Source organism: Molothrus aeneus, chromosome 10 (assembly GCF_037042795.1).
Source record: "Molothrus aeneus isolate 106 chromosome 10, BPBGC_Maene_1.0, whole genome shotgun sequence".
NCBI classification, from domain to species: Eukaryota; Metazoa; Chordata; class Aves; order Passeriformes; family Icteridae; genus Molothrus; species Molothrus aeneus.
Window position 1 is genome coordinate 21,451,773 of NC_089655.1, and position 24,723 is coordinate 21,476,495.

Here is a 24,723-nt window from a genome sequence, read left to right on the forward strand (position 1 = left end):
CTTCCTCTGTAGAAAGTACATTTTGTGCCCATGTGAAGCCTGCCTGACTGAGAACATCATCCAATGAGTGCTGTAGCTTGGCTGCTGAACCCATCAGGGGCTGATCTGGAAGATAATGACTTTAATCAGCATTAATCACCTTCCCGGCTGACTCAGACTTTGGCACGGTCTGCTGCCGCTAAGGATGCCACCGTACCCCCCCACCCCGGCCCTGCAGCTCCTCTCTCTGACCATGTCAAGGACAGCAAATCCCAAGCCCGACAACACCAGCTCAGACCAGCTTGGGCAGATGTGCAAAGTTCGTGAAAGCCGAGTGAGCTAACGCAAAAGTATTTGGCAGCATCAGTAGTATTTGGCAGCATTTCCCAGAATCCACAATATTTGACAGCACAGCCATCAGCTGGTGGTGCTGAAAGGCTCACTGTTCACACCACTGTAGGATTTTTAATGAAAGCATCTTTTAATGTAATATTCTGGGTAATTTTGTTGTGTTCTATATCCATATACACACACAGCTATCTCCTCTGATAGCCTTAGAGCTGCCTGCTGAGGGGGCTCTGTGTATGCAGGTGTCTGTGTATGGATCCACAGAGAGACCTGTATACATCTGTGTTTATATGTGGCTCTGAATGTGATATACACACAAGAATATATTTTAAAGCAGGTGCTATTAAAATAAAACTCTTAGTCATTTTCTAGCTGCTTTGCTACATGTGCTGGAGAGGTTTCTTCTCCCCAGTTCAGCAAGAGGATTGTGATGTGACATGCATGCCCAGCACAAAAGCTGAGGTAGGTGTTGAGCATCTCAAAACAGGCTCAAGCCCCTGGCACGTCACATTCCAACTGTTCAGCTGAGGGACAGCCCCAAACCAGCCCTGTGACTGGATCATTTGAATATTCCAGATCCACTCTATGTCCTTACAGGTCTCTCATTGTTTCGTGTGTGTCCCAAACACGGGGATTGGTGGTGGCTGCTTTGAGCTGAGCAGTGGCCAAATAATGCGTGGAAGACTTGGGTTTCTCATTAACTCCAGAGTTGATATAGTCCCATCTCTCCAAGCACCAGCCCGTTTTCCTGCCTCCATCCCAGCTCTGCTGTCCTTCCTTCCCTGCCCAAGCCCTCACCTTGCTCTGCAGCCCAGGACAGTGACTGTTCCCAGAAGGAGAGCGGAGGAGCTGCGGGGTGGATGAGAAAAGGAAAATGCAGACAGAGAAGGTAATCATGGCTTGCTGGTATTTTTGCACTAGACTTTCCAGTGAAATGACTAGAATTATTGCAGAACCCCAGCACTGAGCAATCCCTTGCCAAAATCAAAACCAACCGAAAAAAAAAATACCCTCCACTAATTAATTGTGCACAGGGGCAAAGGGGAAAAGGGCCAAGGGGCTATTTTTTATTTTCTAAGAGTTCTGTTAGCTCATTGGATAACTTTAACTGTGATGGGAGGAAGAAATGCTTTAAACAGCGCTGCTGAAAAACACCCTTTCAGTGTTTTTTCCCCAGCTGTTGTGCTTCAGGGATGGGAATGGGGAACAACATCATCTGCTGCTGCTGCTGCTGCTGCTGCTGCTGCTGCTGCTTCTTGTACCTCTGTACGGAGCAGAGCTTTGGCTCCTGTGAGCTCCAGGGCCAGGACGGGCAGTGCAGCAGGGAGAGCTGGAGTGTCATTGTGGGGCAACACCACTCTGCCCTGTGGGCCTGATCTTGCCTGTCCCCATGGGCTCTCCTTCTCCTTTGGAGCAAGCCAAGCACCTGTGCTGCTGCAGCAGCATCCCTGGATGCCACTGCCCCAGCCCACTGGGCAGCAGGGTCCCCTGGGACAGGGGTGGGATGCAGCCCTCCCCCAGTTCTGGCACTACTAGGACAGCATGATGAGGTTGTTGTTTGCTTCCAGCACCTCACGGGAACATTGATCCTCTCCGTCTTCACTGCAGTGTTGGGCTTCTTCCAGTATGGCTACAGCCTGGGGGTCATCAATGCCCCCCAGAAGGTAAGTTGAGCCCCTCAAGCTGTGCATGGCCAAGGAACTACAGCTTCAGGGCAGCCAGGGCCAGTTTGTCCCTTGCAGAAGCCCTCAGGAGGGCTCTGTCCCTTCCCAGGCAGTTTCTCCCACAGAACAGGGGACAGGGCAGTGGGGTGAGAACATGGCCAGGACCCTCTGTTGGCACTTCCTCAGGGAAAGGAGTGGGGTTCTGCATGGAGTCGTCCCCACTGCAACACGGTCCCTGTGCCTGAGCCAAGGGACTGCACCCCTCCACCAAATCCAGTGCCAAATCCAAACACCAGCTCAGCCCAGCCCCAGGAGGGGGAATGCTTTGTGCCTACCCTCGTGGCCCTTCCCTCTGTGGTCTGGGTGTTTTGGAGCTGGAGGACCCCAGGATTTTACCCCTGCAGAGCCTGCAATGCAAATCTTTTTCTGAGGCAGAAAAAAATCCAAAACAGGGGCTGGGGTGGTTATAGATCTCAGCTGACAGCGTTTTTCTTCTTGACCTGTCACAGGTGATAGAAGCACACTACGGGCGCGTGCTGGGCATTGTCTCCCCAGACAGATATGCCACCAATGCCTCCGGGGAGGATGGCACGGTCCTCCAGGCTGGCACAGAGGGCACACTCCCACCCCCAGCTGACATCAGCGAGGACCTCACTGCCACCCCACACATCCTGACCATGTACTGGTCCCTGTCCGTGTCCGTGTTCGCCATCGGGGGCATGGTCTCCTCCTTCACCGTGGGCTGGATCGGCGACCGGCTCGGGAGGTGAGAGGCTCGTGTGTGCTCTGACTCTGGGCCACAGCCCAAACCCTTCTGATTGATTTTTTTCTCATAGAACCATTTCCCCCCTGTAGAAATTTGAGTTATTTTCAGCAATTTAGGAAAAAAAGGAAAAATACCCTCTCAACTTCCAAAATACTGTTTACACCATCACAGAGGTTGGGCTCTCCAAATCCTCAGTTACAATTCAGACATGTTATTGCAACTTGAGCATTTTAGAGAGCAGCTGCTTAGCGGCCTTGATTAAGCTCTGAATTCCCCCTTCTCTTTCCATGGCAAAAAGAAAAGGAGGACATCTGCATGGTATTTGCAAAGGATGTAAAGTATCATTTATAATATCATTTTACCTACTCTGATTGTACCCTGGTCCCTGTATTTTGCAGCGCCTGCTATCATTGTTTTTCCCCTGTAGTACTGATTAAGTGACTTCACAGTTCCTCTTGTGTGTTGCAATGGCTGCTTTGGCTGAGTGAGGTGCCAGAGGAGCTGTGCTGCTGCTGCCTTGCAGAGTGAAAGCCATGCTGGTGGTGAACGTGCTCTCCATTGCTGGGAACCTCCTCATGGGGCTGGCGAAATTTGGGCCATCCCATATCCTCATCATCTCCGGGAGAGCGGTCACGGGGCTGTACTGCGGTGAGTCCAGGCTGGCTCAGCCACTGAAAGCAGCTCCCTGCTGGCGTGTCCAGGGCTGCAGTTCAGAGTATCCCAGATTTTTTAATCCTTTTCTTAGTTCAGAAGGGTTTTCACAGGTGGGAATTTCCCTCTTCTCCCTACACCTGCCCTTTTTGATCTACGATCTTTCCCAAAAGTGTTTGGGTTGGCTCTATCATATCTTCATTTTACACATCCTGAAAGGAGCAGGTCCCTCTGTATCTCAAGGATCTCTTGCTGGTGGCCTCTGCAAGAGCACACCACAAGCCAGGCTGGTTAACATGTCCCTTAGACAGACAGCACAGGACCACTGTGCATTGAGAGCATATAGCCAGCAAATAATTGGGAATTGCATTAGAATTAGCTTGGAAATAACAGCTCTTTATACTGTTACTGGTATGCAAATACAATACTCCGCTCTGAGATTTCAAGGCAAGTTTTAAGAAGGATCTTTGCCCTGTGATAACTACAGCAGGTAATCCCTGCCCTGTGTTCTGATGTGTGTGTTCAAGTAAAAAGGCTTCCCAGTTTGGGGCTCTGAATGCAGGGACATCCCAGCACCTTTCCAAGGTGCAGGTTGTTCCCAGCCAGGTATGAGGGGCTTGGTGGGGTGTGGGGTGCAGCACACAGGCTCCATCCTCCTTTCCCATTTGGGAAGTGGTTTCTGCTGGTTGCTGAGCTGTGTCTAGAAGAGGTGACACCCCTGTGTGCTCGGTGCAGGGCTCTCCTCTGGACTTGTGCCCATGTATGTCAGCGAGGTCTCTCCCACGGCCCTTCGAGGAGCGCTGGGGACGCTGCACCAGCTCGCAATCGTCACAGGCATCCTCTTCAGCCAGGTAAGCAGGAAAACACACACACCCAGACAGGGTGCTTCAGAGAATAGGAGGACCATAGTGATATACTGGGCTATTGTTCACCATTCCACCCCAAAACTGAAGTAGTATGCAAAACAATCTGTTTTAATGGGGTTAAGCCCTTGCCTTCAGTAAGAGGTGTCTTAACAAACTTCTCAAGAAATAAAAAAATGCTTCTGCAAACAATTTCTCCTCTCCCTGAAGAATTTTTTTTCAGCATCTCATCAGTGTCAGGCTGGATCCTGAGCATGAGGCCCCTGATAATCAGGTTCTCAAAAATGGCTTCATCAGGGAAGCAGGGAGCCCAAAGCCCCCATCAGCCCACCATGGCACAAGTCCCAGCTACAAAGGTGGGCACATAAATGTACAGAAAACAAACACATCCAGAAAAAGAGTTGATATTTGTTTCTAGTTTTCCCCCAGCTTGTCACTTCAAAACACCATAGCGGTCAATTGCTTTCTCTTCTTAGGGTGCAAAATGATCCATTCAAATATGACTCAATCATTCCAGATCCTTGGACTGGACTTTCTGCTGGGCAATGACGAGATGTGGCCCCTGCTCCTTGGTCTGTCTGGCGTGGCTGCCCTGCTGCAGTTCTTCCTGCTCTTACTGTGCCCTGAGAGCCCCCGATATCTTTACATCAAACTGGGGAAGGTGGAGGAAGCTAAAAAAAGTAAGAAAGACATTCTGGGCTTGTCTAGAGTTGTTTTTATAATTTACATAGTACAAAACAGAGAGGGAAAATCCTGGCTGAGGACTCACATGTGACTGTGGTTGCTCCATCTCATGCTCTGAGCTGCTGAGATACAAACTAGCTCTGGATCAAAAACTATTGAGACATTTGCATGGGACTAAGCAGCACTGCTGAGGGATGAGGCTTGAGAGTGATCTCAGGGCTGTTGCAGAGCTGATGTGCTGCTGCCCCTGACTGAGCAGATGCATCCTGGATCCTTGGCTTACCTTGAGTTTTGCCTAAAGAGATTCTTGTCCTTACATATACAACTTATCTACCACTGAAAATAAAATGTCAATCTTTTTTTTCCCTAAGATTTGAAAAGGCTTAGAGGAAACTGTGATCCAATGAAAGAGATTGAAGAGATGGAAAAGGAAAAGCAAGAAGCTGCTAGTGAAAAGAAAGTCTCCATAAGACAGCTTTTCACCTCTTCCAAGTACAGGCAGGCTGTCATTGTGGCGCTGATGGTGCAAATATCCCAGCAGTTCTCGGGAATCAATGCGGTGAGTCTCCCCAAAATGTTTGCCTCTCAAGAGATCCATGCTGAGCATGAAAAGGCAGCTCTGGCCCCATCCAAGCCATGCAGGGATGGAAGAAGGATTTCCCATGGCCACAGTGGGCTCCTGGGTCCCTGCCAAGCAGGAGGGGAGAAGGGTGGGAGGGAGTCCAGCACAAAAGCAGCTGGCACAGCAGGCCCATGCTGAGCCCTCGCATGACCCTCCCCTACCCAAGTTTGTCAGCAATTTGCTCTCTTTAATGATATCATGCTCACCCCAGAATCACTATTTTATAGCCATTTTTAACTAAATAACTTTTACATTACCTCCTGGAATACCAGAAATCCATTTGATACCCAGAAGCATTAAGGAGCACAGAGGGATGTCCAGCCTACCTGTCCAGGCCATGCCCATCCCATCCACCAGCCACCCTTTACCTCCTGCCCTTAACTTTCACTAAAAGGAATCACCTTATTCTTGGAGAGAAGAAAGAAATGGGAGTCATTGCAATGAGAATATTTTAAAATTAATGTAAAACTTGGTCATACTAAGATATTTGTCTTGAGTGCTCAGTGCTGGTGATCTGGATTTTAAGATTAAACAGACTAGATAGAAGAAAACAGATTTAATGTGCAAATGCAGTAGTTCAAGTGGAGAATTTCAACAGGATTTTTAACTCCCTCAGGCTCCTATGAAATTTTCAGCTTTAATCATAACAAGCCATTAAAAGCTGAAAAATTAATCATAATTAAATTGCGCCACATCTCAGCCAAGCAAGTGCAACTCTTCCCTCATGAGAACAAAAAGTTTCAACAGCCCTGTTGCCTAATCCTTCATCCTGATGTATTCTGATAGATCTTTTACTACTCCACAAACATTTTTGAGAGAGCTGGGGTTGACCAACCAGTTTATGCAACCATCGGCGTTGGAGTGGTGAACACGGTCTTCACTGTTATCTCTGTAAGTAAATACTTCTGCCCCCTGGACTACAAAGACACATAAGGTACAACGTGGTTTTGAAACATGATTTTATCCTGGAGCTGGGATTTGCAGTGTTGCTGGACTGACCCTGAACACCTTACAGGGAAAAATCATTCCCTGGGAAAGTTGAATTTGAAAATTCAAGCCTTGACATAGAGCATGTGGCTATTGATCTGCACTGCTAAATGCCTCGTGAGTGGAAACTGCACCACTCTGTTCAGGGCAGCTCTAAAAACTCTGCATTTCCCCCTAAAGGAAAAGCTGCCCTTGAGACTGCAATTCTGCAGGTCCTATTTCCCCAGGAAGCAGGCAGGGGATGGGGGCTCCGATGGGGAAGTCACCAGGTCCCAGTCTGCTCTTACCTGTTATCTTTCAAACTGTTTTCTGTATGTACATAGCACCTGCACGAGTGATATCCAAAGGCTATTCCACAGCAATAAAAGTAATCCAGCACCTATCCTCATCCTATCTATGCAGGGCTCTGCAGCAATAAAAGGAGGGTTCTGTTTCCACAGACCTTCCCTTCATTTGTCTCTCTCTTGAGAGGATTAACACAATTCCTATCAGCTGGCAATTAGTTTTATAATGTGGCCATTAATATAAGATCAGGAAATGCCAGGCCTATTTCCCTCATATCTCTCTAGAGATTTAGGGACTAAAGAACTTTCACCAACATGATGCAGGACTGGCTGCAAGGCAGAATTACACAGCTCCAAGAGATTTAGGACAAGGAGACAATTTTAAACTGACAGAGAGGAAGATTTGATTAGATATTAGAAAGAAATTCTTGTCTGTGAGGGTGGTGAGGCACTGGCACAGGTTTCTTAGAGAGGTTGTGGATGCCCCTTCCCTGAACTGTCCAAGACCAGGCTTGGTCTTGTGGAAGGTGTCCCTGCCTATGACAGAGGGTTGAAATTGGATGGGTCCCTTTAGGGTCCCTTCCAACCTAAACCACTTGTACTCCAGTATGTGTGAGAGAGGACATCCTGGAGTAAACCTGCCTTAGAGAAAGTCCATTGTAGTCTTCAGAAAAAGTCCATTTTGTCCATGGGGACAAAATGGGATGTTTATTATGAAAGGAGGCACAGAGGTGTGCAGCTGGAAGAAGCCTTTCTTCAGCATGGAGGGTGCCCTGCAGCTCAATCCCCAGGGCTGTGGTACTTGCAGCCTTGGGCATTTGCTCTTTGCTTCTTTTGTCCACAGGCACTTAAAAATTACCTGCTTTTGTCAATAAATGACAGACCCCGATCAAAAGGCAGAAGTGCTGACAGCTGGGTGGACCTTGGCAAGGGGAAAAGGGAGCAGAGACTCATCCTCTGCAACTTCACATGTCAGCACATGAACTGCCTTCAGCAACAGAGACGGTCTCTGGGAAGTGTAAATCATGGCTGTAATGGCAGCAAAGGTGGGGCTGCTGGCCAGAGGTGTCCTTTCAAGCAGAGGGGAAGGAGCAGGCAGCCTCAGGCTGCTGCATGGTTAGGCCAGGACAGCTGCACTGTCCTCTGGAGGGACCTACAGCTCCCCGTTGGGTGAGGTGTCTGGTACAGACTTAGGTAAAAGCTGGGTGACATGGCTGGAGTCCACCAAGAGGAGCTGAGAAGGAGCAAACTAAGCTTTGTGACTACCAGTGAAGCAAAAAAAGTCTGGGAGTGATTGGAGGAAAAATCCTGACTACAGCTGCTACACAACTATCCCCGCCTTAGGACAGGCAAGGTGCAATGGCCCGTGATGTGACTTGAATTGTGCTACATTTTGAAGCCTGATTTCAAACTAATGCAGACTTAGTAAGTTTTTAGTTCCTGGAAGAAAAAAAGAAAAGGGAGAGAGAGAGAGAGAAAGTCCACAGTCAGCAATTCATGTGTAGGAGCAGTGGGAAGTCCTGAGAGCTTGGAAAAGCATGGGCTCTGAGTCTGTGTGCCTTTGCCTTGCCCTTGGCAGGGTGACTGCTCAGTCAGGCTCCCCAGCAGCTGCCAGCAGAGTTTCTGACACTTGGAAGCCAGCACATAAATCTGTACCACTAGAGTTAAAAGAACAAAAGAGCAAAAATGTGGCAGTGGTAACAGGTTGGTTATTGCTAATGGATCTGACACTGAGAGTGGTGGTGCTGGACACTGAGCTCCTGCATGTGTTTCCACAGGTCTTTCTGGTGGAGAAGGCGGGCAGGCGGTCCCTGTTCCTGGCAGGTTTGATGGGCATGTTAGTCAGTGCCGTGGCCATGACAGTTGGGCTTGTGCTCCTGGTAAGGATTTCTCTCCATTTTTTCTCCCTGGTTTGAAAACAAGAAAAGATCCCATCAAAATCAGTCCAAACTATCGCTGCAAGCCCCGTCAAGATGAAAAAGCAAATGAGGGGTGGCCTCCTTTGCTGGACACCCTGGTTATTAAAGGGTGCCATTCTGCCTCATTTTGCTGAGCTGCAGGCAAGGAGAGGGCTCAAAGTAACAGCTGAGCTGATGGCTGTGAACTCCTCCAGACAGCAATGCTGGCACCACATGCCCAGACAGCACCTGGCACAAGAGTTTAAAACCTTAATTATTCATGTCCAGTTCCCCTTTGTCTAAATAGAAAGAAATTTCTGAAAAACAAACCTAAATAAAGTAATTGGTGATAATTAATGAGAGTTACTTGGGGACTATAACACCAACCTCTTGCAGAGCAAGTTTGCCTGGATGAGCTACGTCAGCATGGTCGCAATCTTCCTCTTCGTCATCTTCTTCGAAGTGGGGCCTGGGCCCATCCCCTGGTTTATCGTAGCCGAGCTGTTCAGCCAGGGCCCGCGCCCTGCCGCCATCGCTGTCGCCGGCTTCTGCAACTGGGCCTGCAACTTCATCGTGGGAATGTGCTTCCAGTACATAGCAGTAAGAAATCTCTTAACCCATACAAATAAACAACTGGCACGATCCCATGTGAATGTGCCTCCCAGATTTCCATCCCCTAGTCTGGCTGGGCACACCTCAGCCAGCTGGGGTGGGAAGGGGAAGCCATGCCTGTGGTGCTGATGGTGGGTCTCCCTGTTCTCACTTTCCCACTGCAGGATCTGTGTGGACCATACGTGTTTGCAATCTTCGCGGGTCTGCTCCTCATCTTCTTCCTGTTTGCGCACTTCAGAGTGCCGGAGACGAAAGGAAAGTCCTTTGAGGAGATTGCAGCCGTGTTCCGCCGCAAGAAGCTCTCAGCCAAAGCCATGACTGAGCTGCAAGACCTGCGTCGCAGCGAGGAGGCATAGACATCCCATGCACCCAGAAAGGAGGGACTGGGCGTGCACCTCCTTCAGGCACCATGGGAAGAATGTTGGGCAAAAGTCTCATTTCACAAAATCCTTGCAGCTGGCAGACCAGGAGGACCCATCCACTGGATTTCTTCTGGCTGCTGTGGTTCACACCTCCCAGCCACAGGTGCTAACCTGGAATTTTACTCTGAGACATTTGGGACAACTGGGCTGCAGGAAGAGCTAGGGAAAGGACAGGAGGAGTGCGATACATGTCCATCTCAATGCCCTACTGGAAGAGCCCAGTGGGACAGTGATCTTACTAGACAGCATTGAGCAGGGCTGTCTCTTAGCTGAAATGAAGGACAGAGGGGCTGGCTGATGCTGCAGCCTCATGTCTTCACTTTTTTATCCCCATCTCTGCTTCATTCTGCTGAGTGACGTGGTGCCTTTAAAATCCAACTGCTCATGCAGTTGTGCCACCAGCACACAGCACTGGTCACCCCAGGTGCTAAGGAAAACAGCTGGAGCAAACACCCCCTACTCTTGCTTCTGCAGAGGAAGACAGGGGGATCCCACCTGAACCTGGTTGGGATGTACTTCCCTTGCTTTTCTATCTGTGCATTATGGAAATGCTGTCTGATCTCATAAGGATTTTTCAGTTGCAATATTTTTTTTGAGAATCTTAGAAACTGTGGCTGGGCTGATGGGTACTTTTCCTACCTTTCAGCCAAATTATTTAGCTCTCTCTTTCCTCCCAGGAAGCCTCTCCTCTCCCCCTTCTCACTGCTACAGCACAAGGCACAGCACAACACTGACCACACAAAAGACCTGGGCACTCTTGGCCTCCATGTGAGGAGACTCCAGCCCTGTTGCCATCCCTTCCATGGTGTGACCATTGCCAGGGCACCTCCTTCCCCATCTGCACCTTTCTTCCCTTCCTTTCATACAGCACTCAAGACCCACAGGCTCCAGGTCCAGCCAAGGGCTCAGGCTGCTCACAGAGCAACAATTAATGATGACCCAAAGAAGAAATGGGTATTGGAAGGTTAACTGGAGGGTGCCACTTACCTAACTCCCATTTTGCATCACTTAGCATTTTGCTGGCTGGATGTGCTTCAGCCAAGATAGTGTGCAAGCAGGAGGTCATGCTGTTTCCATAGCCTTGTTTTTGCTCCTTTTGCTTCTTTATGAGACATTTTTATGTGTCAGAATCAAACTCCAAAGATTTTTCTTCCTTTTTTAGGGGCATATTTTGGAACCATTGTAAAAGCCTGCTCTCTTCTTGACTTTTAAGATTTGCATGTTCCGTGTTGTGATACCAGGTTACATTTTTAGCAACTTTCTCAGGGTAGAAACCCATTATTTATTTAGAGATGAAACACCAGCATTGCTTGGTCACTGTGTGCTCACCATGGCTGCTGATGAAGCAGTGGCCAAAATGTAACAGAGGATTGAGCATAATGAAAAACACAAAAGGGATGGGATGCTGCTATAGGTTTGGTTTTAGGGAAGGTTCATGCTCCTTTCCATGTGCCTGAACTTTTTTCCTTTGTAGACTTTACTGTTTTGGTATTAAGACCCTACAGCAAACTCTGGTCACTTCCAAGTGATGAGAAGAGCAGTCACAAGGCCCACTGGCAGAAATGCCTGGCCCTGGTGTGTGCACTGAAGCAGTAAGATTGCACCAAAGGTTTTGCTGGAGTGACTGCTGGGATTTAACTAGAGGAGAACTGGGTCAGTGCTATCATGTGCTGCTGTGGTGGGTGACCTGGGTCTGACACAGGGCGTGCAGGGCTGCTGGAACCAGATCCCAGGGATGAGAAGAGAGCAGCAGAGTTGGGGCACACGTCTGTGTGGAGCTGTCCATCTGTGTGCTGCACACAGGTCCCCCCAGGTGAGACCAATGCCCACGGCAGGCTCAGAAGCTCTCCACTGGCTGTGTTTACTGTAAGTTAAATATAATGGATTATCTGAATGTACAAAAAGAAGAAAAAAAAAGAGGACTCTTGCTATCAGCATTGTTATCTAGGTCTGTTAGATAAAAGATAACAACATCTATGTCATGTGATGGCTTGTACTGTTTTTCCCCCTCTGTACATCTCAGACATACATCCAATCCCAGATGGGAGCTATTTTCCTAGCAGGACACATTTGCTCCACAGGTGGTAAAAGCTGTGCAAGCCCTCAGCTAAATCCCTTTGAAACAGGTGGTCCAGAGGTGAGACTTGGGGTTGGAGGCAGCCCTGGAGCCAGTGGCAGCTGGCTTTGGGTGGGATGGACCCTGACTGGAGGGGTACCAGTGTCTGGCCCAGCTGTCCACACTGCCCCCTTCACCCCACTGTGAAGCACCTCTGCTTGCATGGGGCTGGTACAGCCTAAAACCTGGCACTGGAGCACAAGAGGTAGGAGGAGCATTTGGGGAGAAATGAGGTTTCAAAGCAGATTTGCTGCTGCTCTGAGGGCCCAGCCAGGCTGGGTTCCCTGTGATCAGGGGGTACAAAATTATTTCCTAAACTTCTGCTAAGTTTTGTCCTATTGTCTGGGGGGCATCGGTGACTCTGCCAGCAGCTCAGCAGTGAGGGGCCTTACTGATCAACACTGAGCAGTCAGTCCTGGTTTTCCTGTGTCACTGGTGAATGACAATAGAAAGCCCAGTCCAGTTACTGTAGCCAGCACATAAATCAGTTTAACAAAGCCCACAGCATTAACACTGCCCACAGCTACAACACTGAACTTCCCAGAAGAGCTGCCTGGGGGTTCAGAGGCACCTAAGGAAAATGGAGTGTCAGGCTGTGTTTCCTTGCAGCAGCTGCTATGTGGAAGGTAAGGGAGTTTTCTCCTTCCAGCCTGGGACAGGATGAGCGGAGTAAGGCATTGCTGGCCCTTTGTCCTCCCCATGGCTGCAGTGAAGGATCAAGCTGGGCTTTACTACCACAAGAGCACTTTAGCCATATGCCAGCACAGGACGGGGTCATTAGAGTTAGTTAAATCTGACGATATGTTTACTTTTGTTTCGTCCCATCAGGCTGATAATTAGGACTGTACACTTTATCTGTCCTTGCTACATGCAAGTTCCAGTTAAAACTTGTTCTTGAGACACAGCTTGTTGAATCATTATTTTTATCTCTCACCATTACAGATTTACTAAGTTGCTAATCATTAAGAAAATTTAAAAGACCAAGTCAAACTTATTAGCTAAATGGTCACTGCATTTTAGTAACATGCTAAATATGTTCTCATACCATGCCTGGATAATAATGCAATATAATTAATAATCCCTGAGAAAGCATCTTGTCAGCAAGAGCTTTGACAGTGTTTTCCTAATGTGCTGAGACAACAGCCATTAGGACTTCTCTGTTGTGCCAACGGTATCTAGTCTCCCACTCTCTAGGCTTAATTTTAAAATTAGTTTGACTTCCCTAATTCAATAAACTCAGGACATTTGGCCCCATTAACACTCTCCACACTAATTTATCACAGGTTTTTCTGCCTCACTTCAACTTGTTTTTCATCACTGAGAAGCACTACCCTCTATCTATGGAGTCAAACAGCTATAATGATGAAGCTAACCCAAGCACTATGTATGCAGGGACAAAGTCTTTGAGGTATGATGAATTTTCTGAGGTGTTCAATGTCCTTATCTTTCACCGGAAATCTATGGGAGCTGAGGAATTTCAAGGGAGGATATCAGGTCTGGATCCAGCCGAATGTGTAAGTATCAGATTAAATTTAAGGTAACTGAGTGTGCTCAAGTATTTCACTAAACCCTGAAGCAACAGTGGCAAATTTCACCCAGAGGCACAGCCTGAGTAGCTGTGCTGAAAGGGAAGGAATCTCCTCCCCAGCACTGGGGCAATAAATCCTGGCTGCAGATCAGCAGTCCTTAAATTTTACAGCTGTAGATACAACTGCAGACCCGAGGCTTGGGTAGTGTCCTGCGTTTTGCCTCCCTACACTCTGTTCAGGAGAGCAGCTCTATGACTCTGGAAAACTTCAGGCAACCACAGATCAGGGTGGAATATCACTGCTGCAGCACTGTTGCAGCCCCAGGAGGAGGGAACAGCAGGAGTTACTTTGTGTGCTTTCCTCCTTTCCTGTGGGGAAGTTACAATTACAGCGGTTCCTGCTAGCTCACAGTGTCACCGTGCTGTCACCCCTGGTCTCTGATCCCCAGCCTGTGCCCAGGGTGATTCCCTGGGTGTTCCCACATGGGCTCAGCACTGGAAGCAGATGGTGAATGCCAGGAATAAAGTGCCCAGAGCAGAGTGGGTGCCTATGGCAAGGTCACTACAGAGCATCCCTGACCCCATTCCTGCAACACAGACACACTGTACCCAGGAGCTCTGAGGGCCTGCTGAGTGGGGCACTGCCCTGTGGAGGGGGGGGTCACTGATCCACAGCTTCTCTCAGGTCCTCCTGCTCAAGGCTCTGCCCACAAGCCAGCGTGAACCCTCATCCCAACATCAGGACATGGTGGGATCCCAGGAAAGACAGCTCAGCAGCTGAAACATAGACACTGCTCAGGTTGGAACAGGGCTGTTTACACCACTCTGCTCATGACCTGGTATTTCTAATCGTGTGACCTGACCCTATGCCCCAGAGGTGTAAACACCTCCTCCTGCCTTCCATGGGCCACCTGGAAACAGGTGGGATGTTTCTGGAAACAAGGTGGGATGTTTACCCCAGCACTGGCTGACATGCATATTCTCAAGGCTGGGCTTTGATGAGGTGCTTTAGGGCACCAGACATTTCTCCAGGACATAACTGAGAACAGACACAACTCGCTCAGTTTAAATCTTCCTGAGGTTTTCTAGACCCTCTTCACTTCTTAAAGACACAAATAAGAGAAGAAAAACTTGATAACATTCTGAGCCTACTTGAGAGAAAAGGTGTGTGATCCAGGTGTGCAACACTGGAAAGAAAACACCTTTAAATGTGAAAGGTCATGGTATTTCATTTACAAATATGCTTTGAATCAAATTGCTGTTCTTGTATAGAAAAGTGGAATAATCACATTAATACTATCAAGAACTGCACTTTAGAAAATTAATGTCGATCTAGACAAAGGAACGATGCCTGCAGGCAATAACTGATGGATTGGATTTCCAATGTTTTTTATTGAATCTCAAATAAAAGCTGTCTTGGAATATTTGTTTTTGGTCTGAAAAAATTAATATCATCTACAGCACACTTCAATAAAAAGACTTGATTTAGCCCAGAAGATCTCTCAAGTAATTCAAAATGAATCTGTTAGTTGTGGAAAATCAGCCAAATTTATCAACTGATACTTGAGGAAAAAAAAGTCATGAGTAGTGTTTAGCTCCAGGCTGCTGCAGTTTGGGTTCAGAACAGTTGGTCGTTTTCTCACAAAATGTTTTTTTTAGAAGATAAAAAGCTCTGGAGCATGTGCAACTCATCACACACTTGCAGGTAAACAAACACACACTGCACATGTTAAAATACTTAACAGGATGCCCCAGATTCTGCTTATCGACTGAGACAGCAGTAAAACGGGCAGGATAAAGTGTATCATCTCCAGAGCAGGCTGGGTGAGGCAGCATCCAGGGAAAGCCCAAGTTAAGGGCAGAGACGATGCTGGGGCCTCATGAAGTGGCCCCATGTAAATGAGAGCCAAACTTAAGTCCTTGGCTGTACAATTTGGAGTGTGTAACCAAGAGCAGGACCACAGGCAAACAAATCACAAAAATTAACACAGATGAAGTAAAACATCTCATGGTGAACCATTTAAAAATGTGGTGTTAAAAGTGACTTGTGTAGCTACCCCATTAGAGCACAGGTGACAAAGTCAGGGTCTCAGGCCAAAAAACATAGGACAGCACACAGCAGCCTGTGGTGGTGATGGCTGAGGCAGGTGCTGCCATTACTGCCACTGAACCTGCATGTTCCTGTTTTTGTTGTGTTTGTAGGTGATCTGCAGGGTGCCCTATAGAGTTGGGGCTCATTCACCAGCAGCTCACAGGAAAGCTCCTGGTGAATTTGTTCAAACAGCTCTAAGTATGATGACATCTGATTAGGAGAGATTTAGTAAAAACAGTCCTTTGATCAAGCTTCCATGGCCACAGACCTCTCCTGAGGCAGTGCAGGGAATGGTTGTTGGACAGGATGAGGGCTGTGTCATAGTTTAGAATACTTTGGATTGGAAAATCTCTTTAAAGATCATCTATTCCAAACCCCTACCATGGGTACAGACATCTTTCACTAGATCAGATTGCTCTAAACCCTATCCACTCTGGCCTGGAACACTTCCAAGGGTGGGATATCCTCAGTTTTTCTGAACACGGTTTTTCCAAACCTTCCCTCTTTTCAGTTTGAAACCATTCGCTCCTATCCTGCCACTACAGGCCCTGGTAAAAAGTCTCTATCTTACACATAATCCTCCTTTATATATGGAAATAGTGCAACAACATCTCCCTGGAACCTTGTCTTTTCCAGGCTGAACAACCCCAATTCCGACTTTCTTTACAGAGGATCACCTTCATGATCCTCCCCTGGATCTGCTCCAACAGATCAATTTGTTTCATATGGTCGGGATTACCACATAGGGGTGGCCACAGTATTCCAGTACTAATAATTCCAGCATTACTAGAGTATCAAACAGAAGCCCTCGGTAGGGATCTCAGCCATCTCCGTCCCTTTAGACTGATTATAATGGTCTCAAACCGCTCGTTTCTGATTATTCTGAGTGGGGGCACACGAGGCAGACAAAGGAGTTTTGTGTGTACAGAGGCGGCTCACACGGCTTTGGGGATATTTTAAGGACACTTTAGGGATACACATTTCCCCCAGCGTTGGTGTAACTCGCACCGCCGCACCCAACCGGCTCTCAGGCACCCGCGGCCGCCTCAGCGGCCCAAGATGGCGGCGCGGTGTGTGGGCTGTGGGGAGGCGCCCCCTGGCGGCCGATGAGCGCCGCCTCCCCAGAGCCCTGGGCCCGCCCGCCCCCTGCCGGAGGGGGCGTGGCCAGCGCGCGCGAGTGGGCGGGAGCGGGAAGCGCAGCCGGCACGCGGTTCGGGGGAGGGGCTGGAAGGCTAGGCCCGCCCTCCCCCCCCGCGGTATCGCCGCGGGCCAATCAGCGGCGGCGGAAGTGGAGGGGCGGGGCCGGACCGTGCGCGCGCTGCCCGCGCCGCCCCTTCCCGCCGGCCGCCGCAGTGGTGTCGGGCGCGAGTGCGCCGCGCCCGCCGCTCCCGCCCCTCCCGCCCCGCTCCCCCGGCACCGCCGCGACCCTCGGCACCCCCGATCCTCCTCACAAGGTAACAGGGGCCGCGGGGACGGGAAGGGAGGGGGGGCGAAGCAGGCCCGGGGGCGGGAGGCCGGGGGCCCGCGGCACGTGGCGGGTCCCGCCCGCCGCGCACGTGTGCGGGGCGGGGGAGCCCGGCCCGCGCTCCCCGCGGTGCGTGGTTGGGTCCGTGTCCGTCCCCCTCTCCCCCTCGGAGCGCCGGGGCTCCGAGCCGACCCTCTCTCGTTGTCGCGCAGCCCCCCCCCGCCGCCAGCCCTCCCCCTCGCACCGCCATGGCCGACGAGCTCGACTTCACCACGGGCGATGCCGGCGCCTCCTCCACCTACCCCATGCAGTGCTCGGCGCTGCGCAAGAACGGCTTCGTGGTGCTCAAGGGGCGCCCCTGCAAGATCGTGGAGATGTCCACCTCCAAGACCGGCAAGCACGGCCACGCCAAGGTGAGCGCTGCCGGCCCGGCTGTCGCCCAGCCCGCAGTGTGCGCTCCTGCGGCTCCCGGCTGGCCCACAGGGGAGGGTGTAGCGTTTCATTTGGCTCCGTGTCCCGCCTTTGCCTTTCTCGCACGGTGTCTCATCACTCCAGAGCTGGCTCAAGGGGTTTCAGTCCTGTAAAGCAGGAAGGATTGAGGACGGGGGATTGTTTTTTTTTCTCCCAACTTTAACTCGTTAACGCTTTTTTAAAAAAAGTCTTAACGCTTATAGGGACACAATCAGTTTCTGTAGTGGGGGTAGAGTAAGTTCTGGAAGGGGGGGCTGATGAAATCACTAGGGCGTGGTTGGGTTGTGCTGCCGCTACCCACCAGAGCACTTCTGTGTCTGCCCGTGCCGGCAGACTTTTACAATTGCGGTCTAAGAGCAGGAGTGCCCGTGCTGCGTTACATAATCCAGAGCTCGCGGACACGCGTTACTCTGAGGGCCTGCTCTGGCCCTGTTCTGCCGCTTTTGCCTCGCAGCTTCTTTCTTTATTCCAGCACTGGGAGAGGAGCGCCCGTGTCCCAGCAGGGACGTTCTCAGCCGCTGTCTGGGGCTGCAGCCCTGCTGCCCAAGCAGTTGGCTCGTGCAGCTGTCCAGAGCTTGGAGCAAGGCTGAAATCACCATTCATTCATTCATTCATTCAGCCACACTTTGGGGTGGGTGTATCAGAGTTTAGAGACAGATCTGTTACAAGCACAGAGACATTCGTAAGTTTCCACAACCTTGTGCGATATGTGCAGGGGAAGTAGAGTATTTGGGTTTGTCCACACTCTTCCTAGTTTTTTCTTTTATCCTTTCTCTTTTTTTATGGCTTGTTTTAATAGATGGTTCCAAATTTCTTAAATACAGAAACAGCTGTTAGAGGGAAAGGACATGAAAAGAACTGGTTAAACTGGTCATCTAAGCTCTAGCTGCAGCAAGCAGTGCAGCTGGCGTAAAGGGAGGTGGGAGCTGCTATGATCTCTGTGCATGACCACCTATTTTCCCCTTAACTGCCTGTTTCTTAGAACAGCTAGATCTTAAAATAAACATGTTCTTAACCACTGTGAACTCTTAACTTGCTGCTGTAAATCTACAGAAGGCAGTGGAAGATAACAGTGGCTGGTCTTGCTCTCATGTAGTGTGCTGTGGAAGGGAGTGAGAGGCCCCCTCTCCATGTGAGGGATGTTTTCATACCACAAGCAGAGGGTTGAGGCACAATCTGGGATTGCACATGATCTCATAGGAAACTGAGTAGAACCAGCAGCACTGATGGCAATAACATCTTGCTTCTCTAGGACCAGCAGTAACTGAAGCGTTTTTTCTACTCTTACAGGTCCATTTGGTTGGTATTGATATCTTCACTGGTAAAAAATATGAAGATATTTGCCCATCAACTCATAACATGGATGTCCCAAATATCAAGAGGAATGATTACCAGGTGAGTTAAGAGTCATACAAGGCTTTATACTCTTAGTACCACACACAAACTCTCTTCATCCCCAAATTAGCCTCTCAATAAAGTGCTGTTGTCAGAATTAATGGGACTTGCCTGTCTAGACATGACATAGCTGAACTCATAGCATTTACTGACTTGCTAAAACTGTCAAAACTCACTGATGGAGAGAGAGCTCCTTAGTGTATAAACAACCTCAGGTCAGAGTACCAGTCTCTAAGCATGACAGGTAATAGACATAATTCATACCATGCTTTTTCTAGCTATTGTTATAAGACCACTTCTGGATTCTTTGTGATACTGGCATCCTTTAGAATATGGAGACTTTCCCTGCTGCAAGTTAATATTAGTTAAAAGAGAACCAAGATGTCCTGTAACTAAATATGAATCTAAGCATAAATTGTCATTTATAGTTTCACAATTACAGGTGGTAGGTGAATCCCCAAAACAGTCCTAAATGGCATCGGATGTGAATTTTAACTTGCTAAAGTTCTCTGCTCCTTGTGGGGAAAGTGGCTTTAGGTGGTATCAAATAGTTTCGAAGTTCCTGAACTCTGCACTGAAATACATGTATGAAAGGGGCAACTTCTGTAATGCCTTCTGTGGTTGGTGAGCTCTTAAAAGCACAGTTCAGTTGAGTTGTAAAATGTTTGCTATCTTCTCATTTCTTTGGGTATAGTTCTGGTCAGGAGCTGACACATCCCCATAATCTGGAAAGCTTCAATTGCTTGACAAAGGCTAAGTTCAGTGTTCTAGCAAACATTCTTTAGTGTCTTCAGGACAGCTGATGCTGTTGGAATAAAGTGTGACCAGCCTGTCTTAGGGCTCAGACCTTCCGAGAAATTCTTAGTGTTATCTTGGTGGTCTTTGTCTATTGTTCTGGGATTCTAATTCTTTGGAATTACATGTTCCAAATTCCCCAACCTGTTCTGTCAAAATAGCCATTTCCCTTAGCCCAGGCTTTTGGTTAGGCTGAAAACAGCATTATAAAAGGGGTCCAGGGTTTGGTGGATGTTCCCTAATTTATTAGTGCTTATTGTAAATGACAGTATCTCACTGTAGAGATGCAGGTAGAGAAGTGTATAGTTGCACTATTGTGTGTTTTGTACACTTTATACAAGCAGTGCTGTTGAGTGAATACTATTCCAGTTATTGTTTCTAATTCAGTGATAAAGAAAGCTGAACCACTGACCTGGAAGCAGTACATTTCCTAAATCACACAGATAGGATTTCTAGTGTCTCACCTACTAGGAAGTAACCAGCAGAATTCTCTTGGTTCTTGATAGCAGAATGCCTTTTGCTACAGTTGCCCGAACTCTCAGCCCCCTGAACTTCTGTTAAAAGTGGATTTAAATAAGGTTTTAACTGTTACAGAGTACTAAAGAATTATTGTAACAGGTAGAGTTCACTGCCTTCTGCTTACATTAAGCTACTTACTACCTGCTGGTGAGTGCTGATGTTAAACTTGTGAAAATGAACTTCTCTTTGCAGCTGATAGGCATTCAGGATGGGTATCTCTCCCTGCTGACAGAAAGTGGTGAAGTTCGTGAGGATCTAAAGTTGCCAGAAGGGGATCTTGGCAAAGAAATAGAAGGAAAATTCAATGCCAATGAAGATGTGCAGGTAAGTAGGGAGGGCAGACAGGAACAGTTATGGTTAATCCCACTTAATGATACAACAAAGAAGTCTTACTCTGATATTGATTGCTTGTATCTTTTTGTGAAGGGTGGGCTTGAGGGGTGGGAATTTGTCCTTTGAGATGTAGGAGGACATTTGGCCTGGAGCACTCAAAGGAGATGGGATAGATAATAAAATATGAAAGTTTGTAACTTCTAGAAGCACTTGCTGTAGGCTGGAGCTCACCTATGTGTCTTCTCTTCCAGATATCTGTCATAAGTGCAATGAATGAAGAATGTGCTGTAGCCATAAAGCCTTGCAAGTAAAGAAGATCGCCAGGCTCGGGCACCTGCTCAGGTCTGGACAAACCACAGATCTATAAATTTGGTCCTTATTGTCACCAAAGCTCTGGCCTTCACAAGCAACCTCATTTCCTTTTTGAATTGTTAAAAAGCAGTGCTGGATTCTGGATTAGTGTTGCAGGCTAACTGGCAGTTTTCAAAATCACTGAGATTTTAATTCCTTAATTGTAACTATTTTAACATTCCTGTGGGTTTCAGCTATGGATCTAAGAAACCAATCAGGTGTTACTAGTGGATATATTTTTATTTGCTTGAGCAAAACAGTGTTTGTCTGTATGAACAGACAAAATACAGTATTCAGGGGCTTTTAGATAAGCTGGTAGGTATCTAGGATTATAAAGTGACCTAGAGCACAAATAGTATTTTTCTTGACATCTTTAGGTAGAACTGACAATAAAAGTAGCTTTTTTTTTTTTTTCCTTTTTTTAAAGCTTAAGTACTTTGTGGATTGGGACTCTTGCAGAACTGTAGGTGCCAATCACAACTTTTAGACCAAGAAACTCAAGTGATCAGAAATGCCAGCTGGCTTGACCAAGCCCCAGTGGCCATGTGCAACTAAACTGTATTACCTCTGTTTTCTTCTTTGCCAACTTGTTGGCTTATTGTAACGATAAAATGGTTTAAAAAAAAAAAGCCTACCTGTGGTTTAGGCAGGCCTTTGGAATATTGAGTGGATAAGACATAGATAGGTCAAGGGGACACAAAGGTGAGAATGGATGTTAAAGCTATAGACTTTCACTCGAGGCCTTTGTCAGACTTGAAAAATAAAATAGAAAAATGCAGTTCAATTGCTTTCCTTTATTATATTTATCTTAAACTATAAAAGGGTGACAAAATCCATGGGAATCTGTTGCAGTGCTTCCAGCTTTAGGTTTTAACCTTCAGGTTCAGACCATATTTTTGTAGCACAGGGACCACACGTTTTTCAGAAAGTGGGACAAACTGTAGCATTGAGCCTAAACTAAATGCATGTGATTCTTTTTTTTTTTTTTAAATAAAACTATTGTATTTTCAAAACATAAACTTGATAGACGATACCGAACAACCATGGCTTCACTATAAAAGTAAATAACTTGCTACCTAGTTAGGGAAGCTGGCTCCTGTCCTGGGGAGTTCTGAGTCATAGCAACATGCATGCATGCCTCTGACTATTCAGTAGCTTAACAAGGCTTCACAGCAATAGTTATGGAAGGATAATTAGCCTGCTCCTCTCTGAGGTGTTCAGCTTGAATTCTAAAACTTGGTGACTCTTTATGAGTGGGGGAAACTTCCTTAGTCCCTGGCTCAGGCCTCTCTTCACAGCTGATAAATTGTTTCATGAACTTGCCTTAATGCTCAGTGGCTGATGGAGGATGACACAGAAGCTGCCCCGGACAGCACGCACAACTCACACTACTGGCAACCAGGGTTGGACTCCATGCTGCTCTTAACTGCTTCAGATGTTTTCAGCTTCATAGTTTGTACTCTCTAGTCCCCAAAGGGCTCATGGCAACTGTCCTGAGCTGCCTTTGGCCACCCTGGGGCAGGGCTTAGCAAACCTTGGAGGTGTAATGCAGGTGGCAGAAGCATGCATTGTCCACAGGCTTCCCACACCAAGGAGAGCAGTACCAGTGAAGGTAAAGACAGCAATAAATACACTCTGGTAATAAAGCACAGCTACCTGGGACACCTGGCAGAGGTAGGACCTGCCACACACTCTCACCTATCACAAAACGTGTTGCAGGTGAGCTCTATAAATAGCACCTTGACTGAAATGGCAAAGCTGCTTTTGAAAGAAGCTCTAGATTGAAATGCTTTCAGAATAGTTCTGAAGTGGAGGAAGAATAGTTCAGGCCAGTCTGCACTGTGCTCCTGTCTGCCTCTCCATCAAGCTGGTACCTGGAAGTCAGGCTTTGTTGGCTTTGGGGGTGACTGTAACCATTGCTGGCGATGCTGGCAGCGAGCTGAGCTGTGTGGTGTCACATGGGAGGTCACAGGTTGCTATGTCAAACTAATGCAAGTTCACCACATTACAAATACTTCCAATATGCTTGAAAACTACAAGACTTGAACTTGTCCTTGCTCTGGTAATGCTATTTTCAGGTTCCTGTCTGTCCTCTAAAACCTTGTTGGAAGACAGGTTCTTGATGTCACTGGCCCACAATCTGAGCAGTACTCGGACTGAGCTCTCTGGGACCAGGGCTGGCTTAAGCCCTGCTCCTGCAAGTGCAGTCCTGGCCTGACTGGAGTTTTCAGGTACTACAGCAATCTGAAGAGAGAGGTTTCATGACCTCCAGCTTGCTGGAAGAGCCCTCCTGGGGACTTCCAGATGTCCTTCTATTGCAACCTTCAGTTCTGCAAGATTTAAATGATTAAGTACTTCATTATAGGTTTGTTCTTATATACTTAGTTGTCTTTGTGAAGCACTTCAGACACCACGGAAGTGCAGAGCATCATGCATGAAGTTTCCCATAGGTACATAAGCATGTCTTAAAACATAATCTCCAAGTTTCAGTAAGGCTAAAAGTTGCTTCTAAATAAAAACATGTATTTGAAGCATTTTTTTTTCCAAAGTAAGACGCTTCAGTTTCCTGTCAGAATCGTTGCAACAAACTTTGTGATCAGTTGTCCATAGAGGTGTATTTTTAATATCCATAACCAAGTGCTTAGGGAAGTTGTCCTTTCATAGCTTTACTTTAAAACAGATCTTACCGGTGTATTTGTTCTGTATTACTGTCTTAACACTTAAATTGTGTCAAAACCATAAACTTATAGCTGATGGCAATTGCTTAAAGCCTGTGAACACAGGGAGGTGGTGAGAGGTATTTCCACTCCAAATAATGCTTTTTTTATGGCTCCTGTTCGTTGAGTTTCTCTTACTACTTCACACAATTGGAAAGACTGCAGTGTTTCCTGCCTCAAATGTTGGCAAATAATACTTTGAGAATTCAGTAGATCCTTCTAATTTTTGCTTATAATGGTGGTTTTTCAACTGGGCTCTTGCTGGTTGAGCCATGTTCTCAGGGCTGTTTTTTTTTAAGCTGAAGTTCATTGTTTCTCTTGCAGGTTTTTCTAATCTGAAGTGTACCCAGAAAACGGTGCACGGTCTGTAGTTTCACAATACAGATAATTTTACATAATCTGTAAAGAAGTCAAGTTTGTTGACAGTTCTAACTCTTATGGTTACTGCAGGTCAGTCTCACAGAATTCAAAATTCAATAAATCCCACTATTTTTTTTTTTTTTTTTTGGTTGAGTAATTAGAACGTAGTTTGTTACAGTAGAACTAAACTTCAGGCTATAAAGAGACCTTGTTGAGGATATTTCAAGTATCCACGGGAATGTCACTGAAGGTGTGGATCTGGAGCGATCACAGCTCAGCTGGAGGTGGGCGGAGGCTCTCCAGCACCTGCACCGTGGCCCTGCAGTATTTGGCATCCGAGAGTGACTTGGTTTGTTGAACTCCAAGGAAATGTTTGCTGTGCTTTGCTGTATTGCAGACCCCTTTGTCCTGTGCTGTGTGTTGTAAGCAAACCTGGCTGCTGCTGCTCCCGGGGCCTCTCACTGCTCCTGGGGCAAACCCGGCCCTGCAACCGCGAGATCCGGGCGTGGCGGCAGCTCCGGTGTCTGTTCGGGAAGCTCTGTTACTGTTCTCAACACCATGGAAACGATCAGGGGAAAGATTTGTACGTGTGTGTGTGTTTTGCTCCAGAAATAATAAAGGTGTCAGTGCTGTGGGGACATGGTGCTCGTTACAGTCACGGGAGCGCGGTGGGGCTGCCAGGGGGCTTCGCGGCCACTTCCAGGGGCGGGGGCCGGGCGGTTGCGCTTCGTGCGGGAGGAAGAAGAGGGCGTGGGGCCGCGTCCCCTCCCGCGGGAGTAACACAAGGAAATTCCACACGCG

General features: G+C 47.8%; 2 protein-coding genes across 3 annotated transcripts; both read left to right on the forward strand.

Annotated features, from left to right (window-relative positions):
* Window positions 1–1,201: 1,201 nt before the first annotated feature.
* Window positions 1,202–9,714, forward strand: SLC2A2 (solute carrier family 2 member 2). 2 transcript variants are annotated; one of them, XM_066556587.1, is made up of 12 exons: window positions 1,202–1,216; window positions 1,896–1,991; window positions 2,501–2,531; window positions 2,625–2,757; window positions 3,281–3,405; window positions 4,144–4,259; window positions 4,789–4,951; window positions 5,327–5,514; window positions 6,364–6,468; window positions 8,627–8,728; window positions 9,143–9,346; window positions 9,523–9,714. In XM_066556587.1, exons 1-12 carry the CDS (start codon window positions 1,202–1,204, stop codon window positions 9,712–9,714), a joined length of 1,470 nt encoding a protein of 489 aa, XP_066412684.1. The 2 variants fall into 2 exon arrangements, with proteins under 2 accessions (XP_066412684.1, XP_066412683.1); XM_066556586.1 differs by having other exon boundaries at window positions 2,501–2,757.
* Window positions 9,715–16,879: 7,165 nt separating this feature from the next.
* On the forward strand, window positions 16,880–24,560 carry EIF5A2 (eukaryotic translation initiation factor 5A2). The gene is made up of 6 exons (XM_066556772.1): window positions 16,880–16,970; window positions 17,194–17,394; window positions 18,743–18,847; window positions 20,354–20,485; window positions 20,746–20,836; window positions 24,084–24,560. The coding sequence occupies exons 2-5, from the start codon at window positions 17,230–17,232 to the stop codon at window positions 20,803–20,805; spliced, it is 462 nt and encodes a 153-aa protein (XP_066412869.1). The 5' UTR covers window positions 16,880–16,970; window positions 17,194–17,229; the 3' UTR covers window positions 20,806–20,836; window positions 24,084–24,560.
* The last annotated feature ends 163 nt before the right edge of the window (window positions 24,561–24,723 follow it).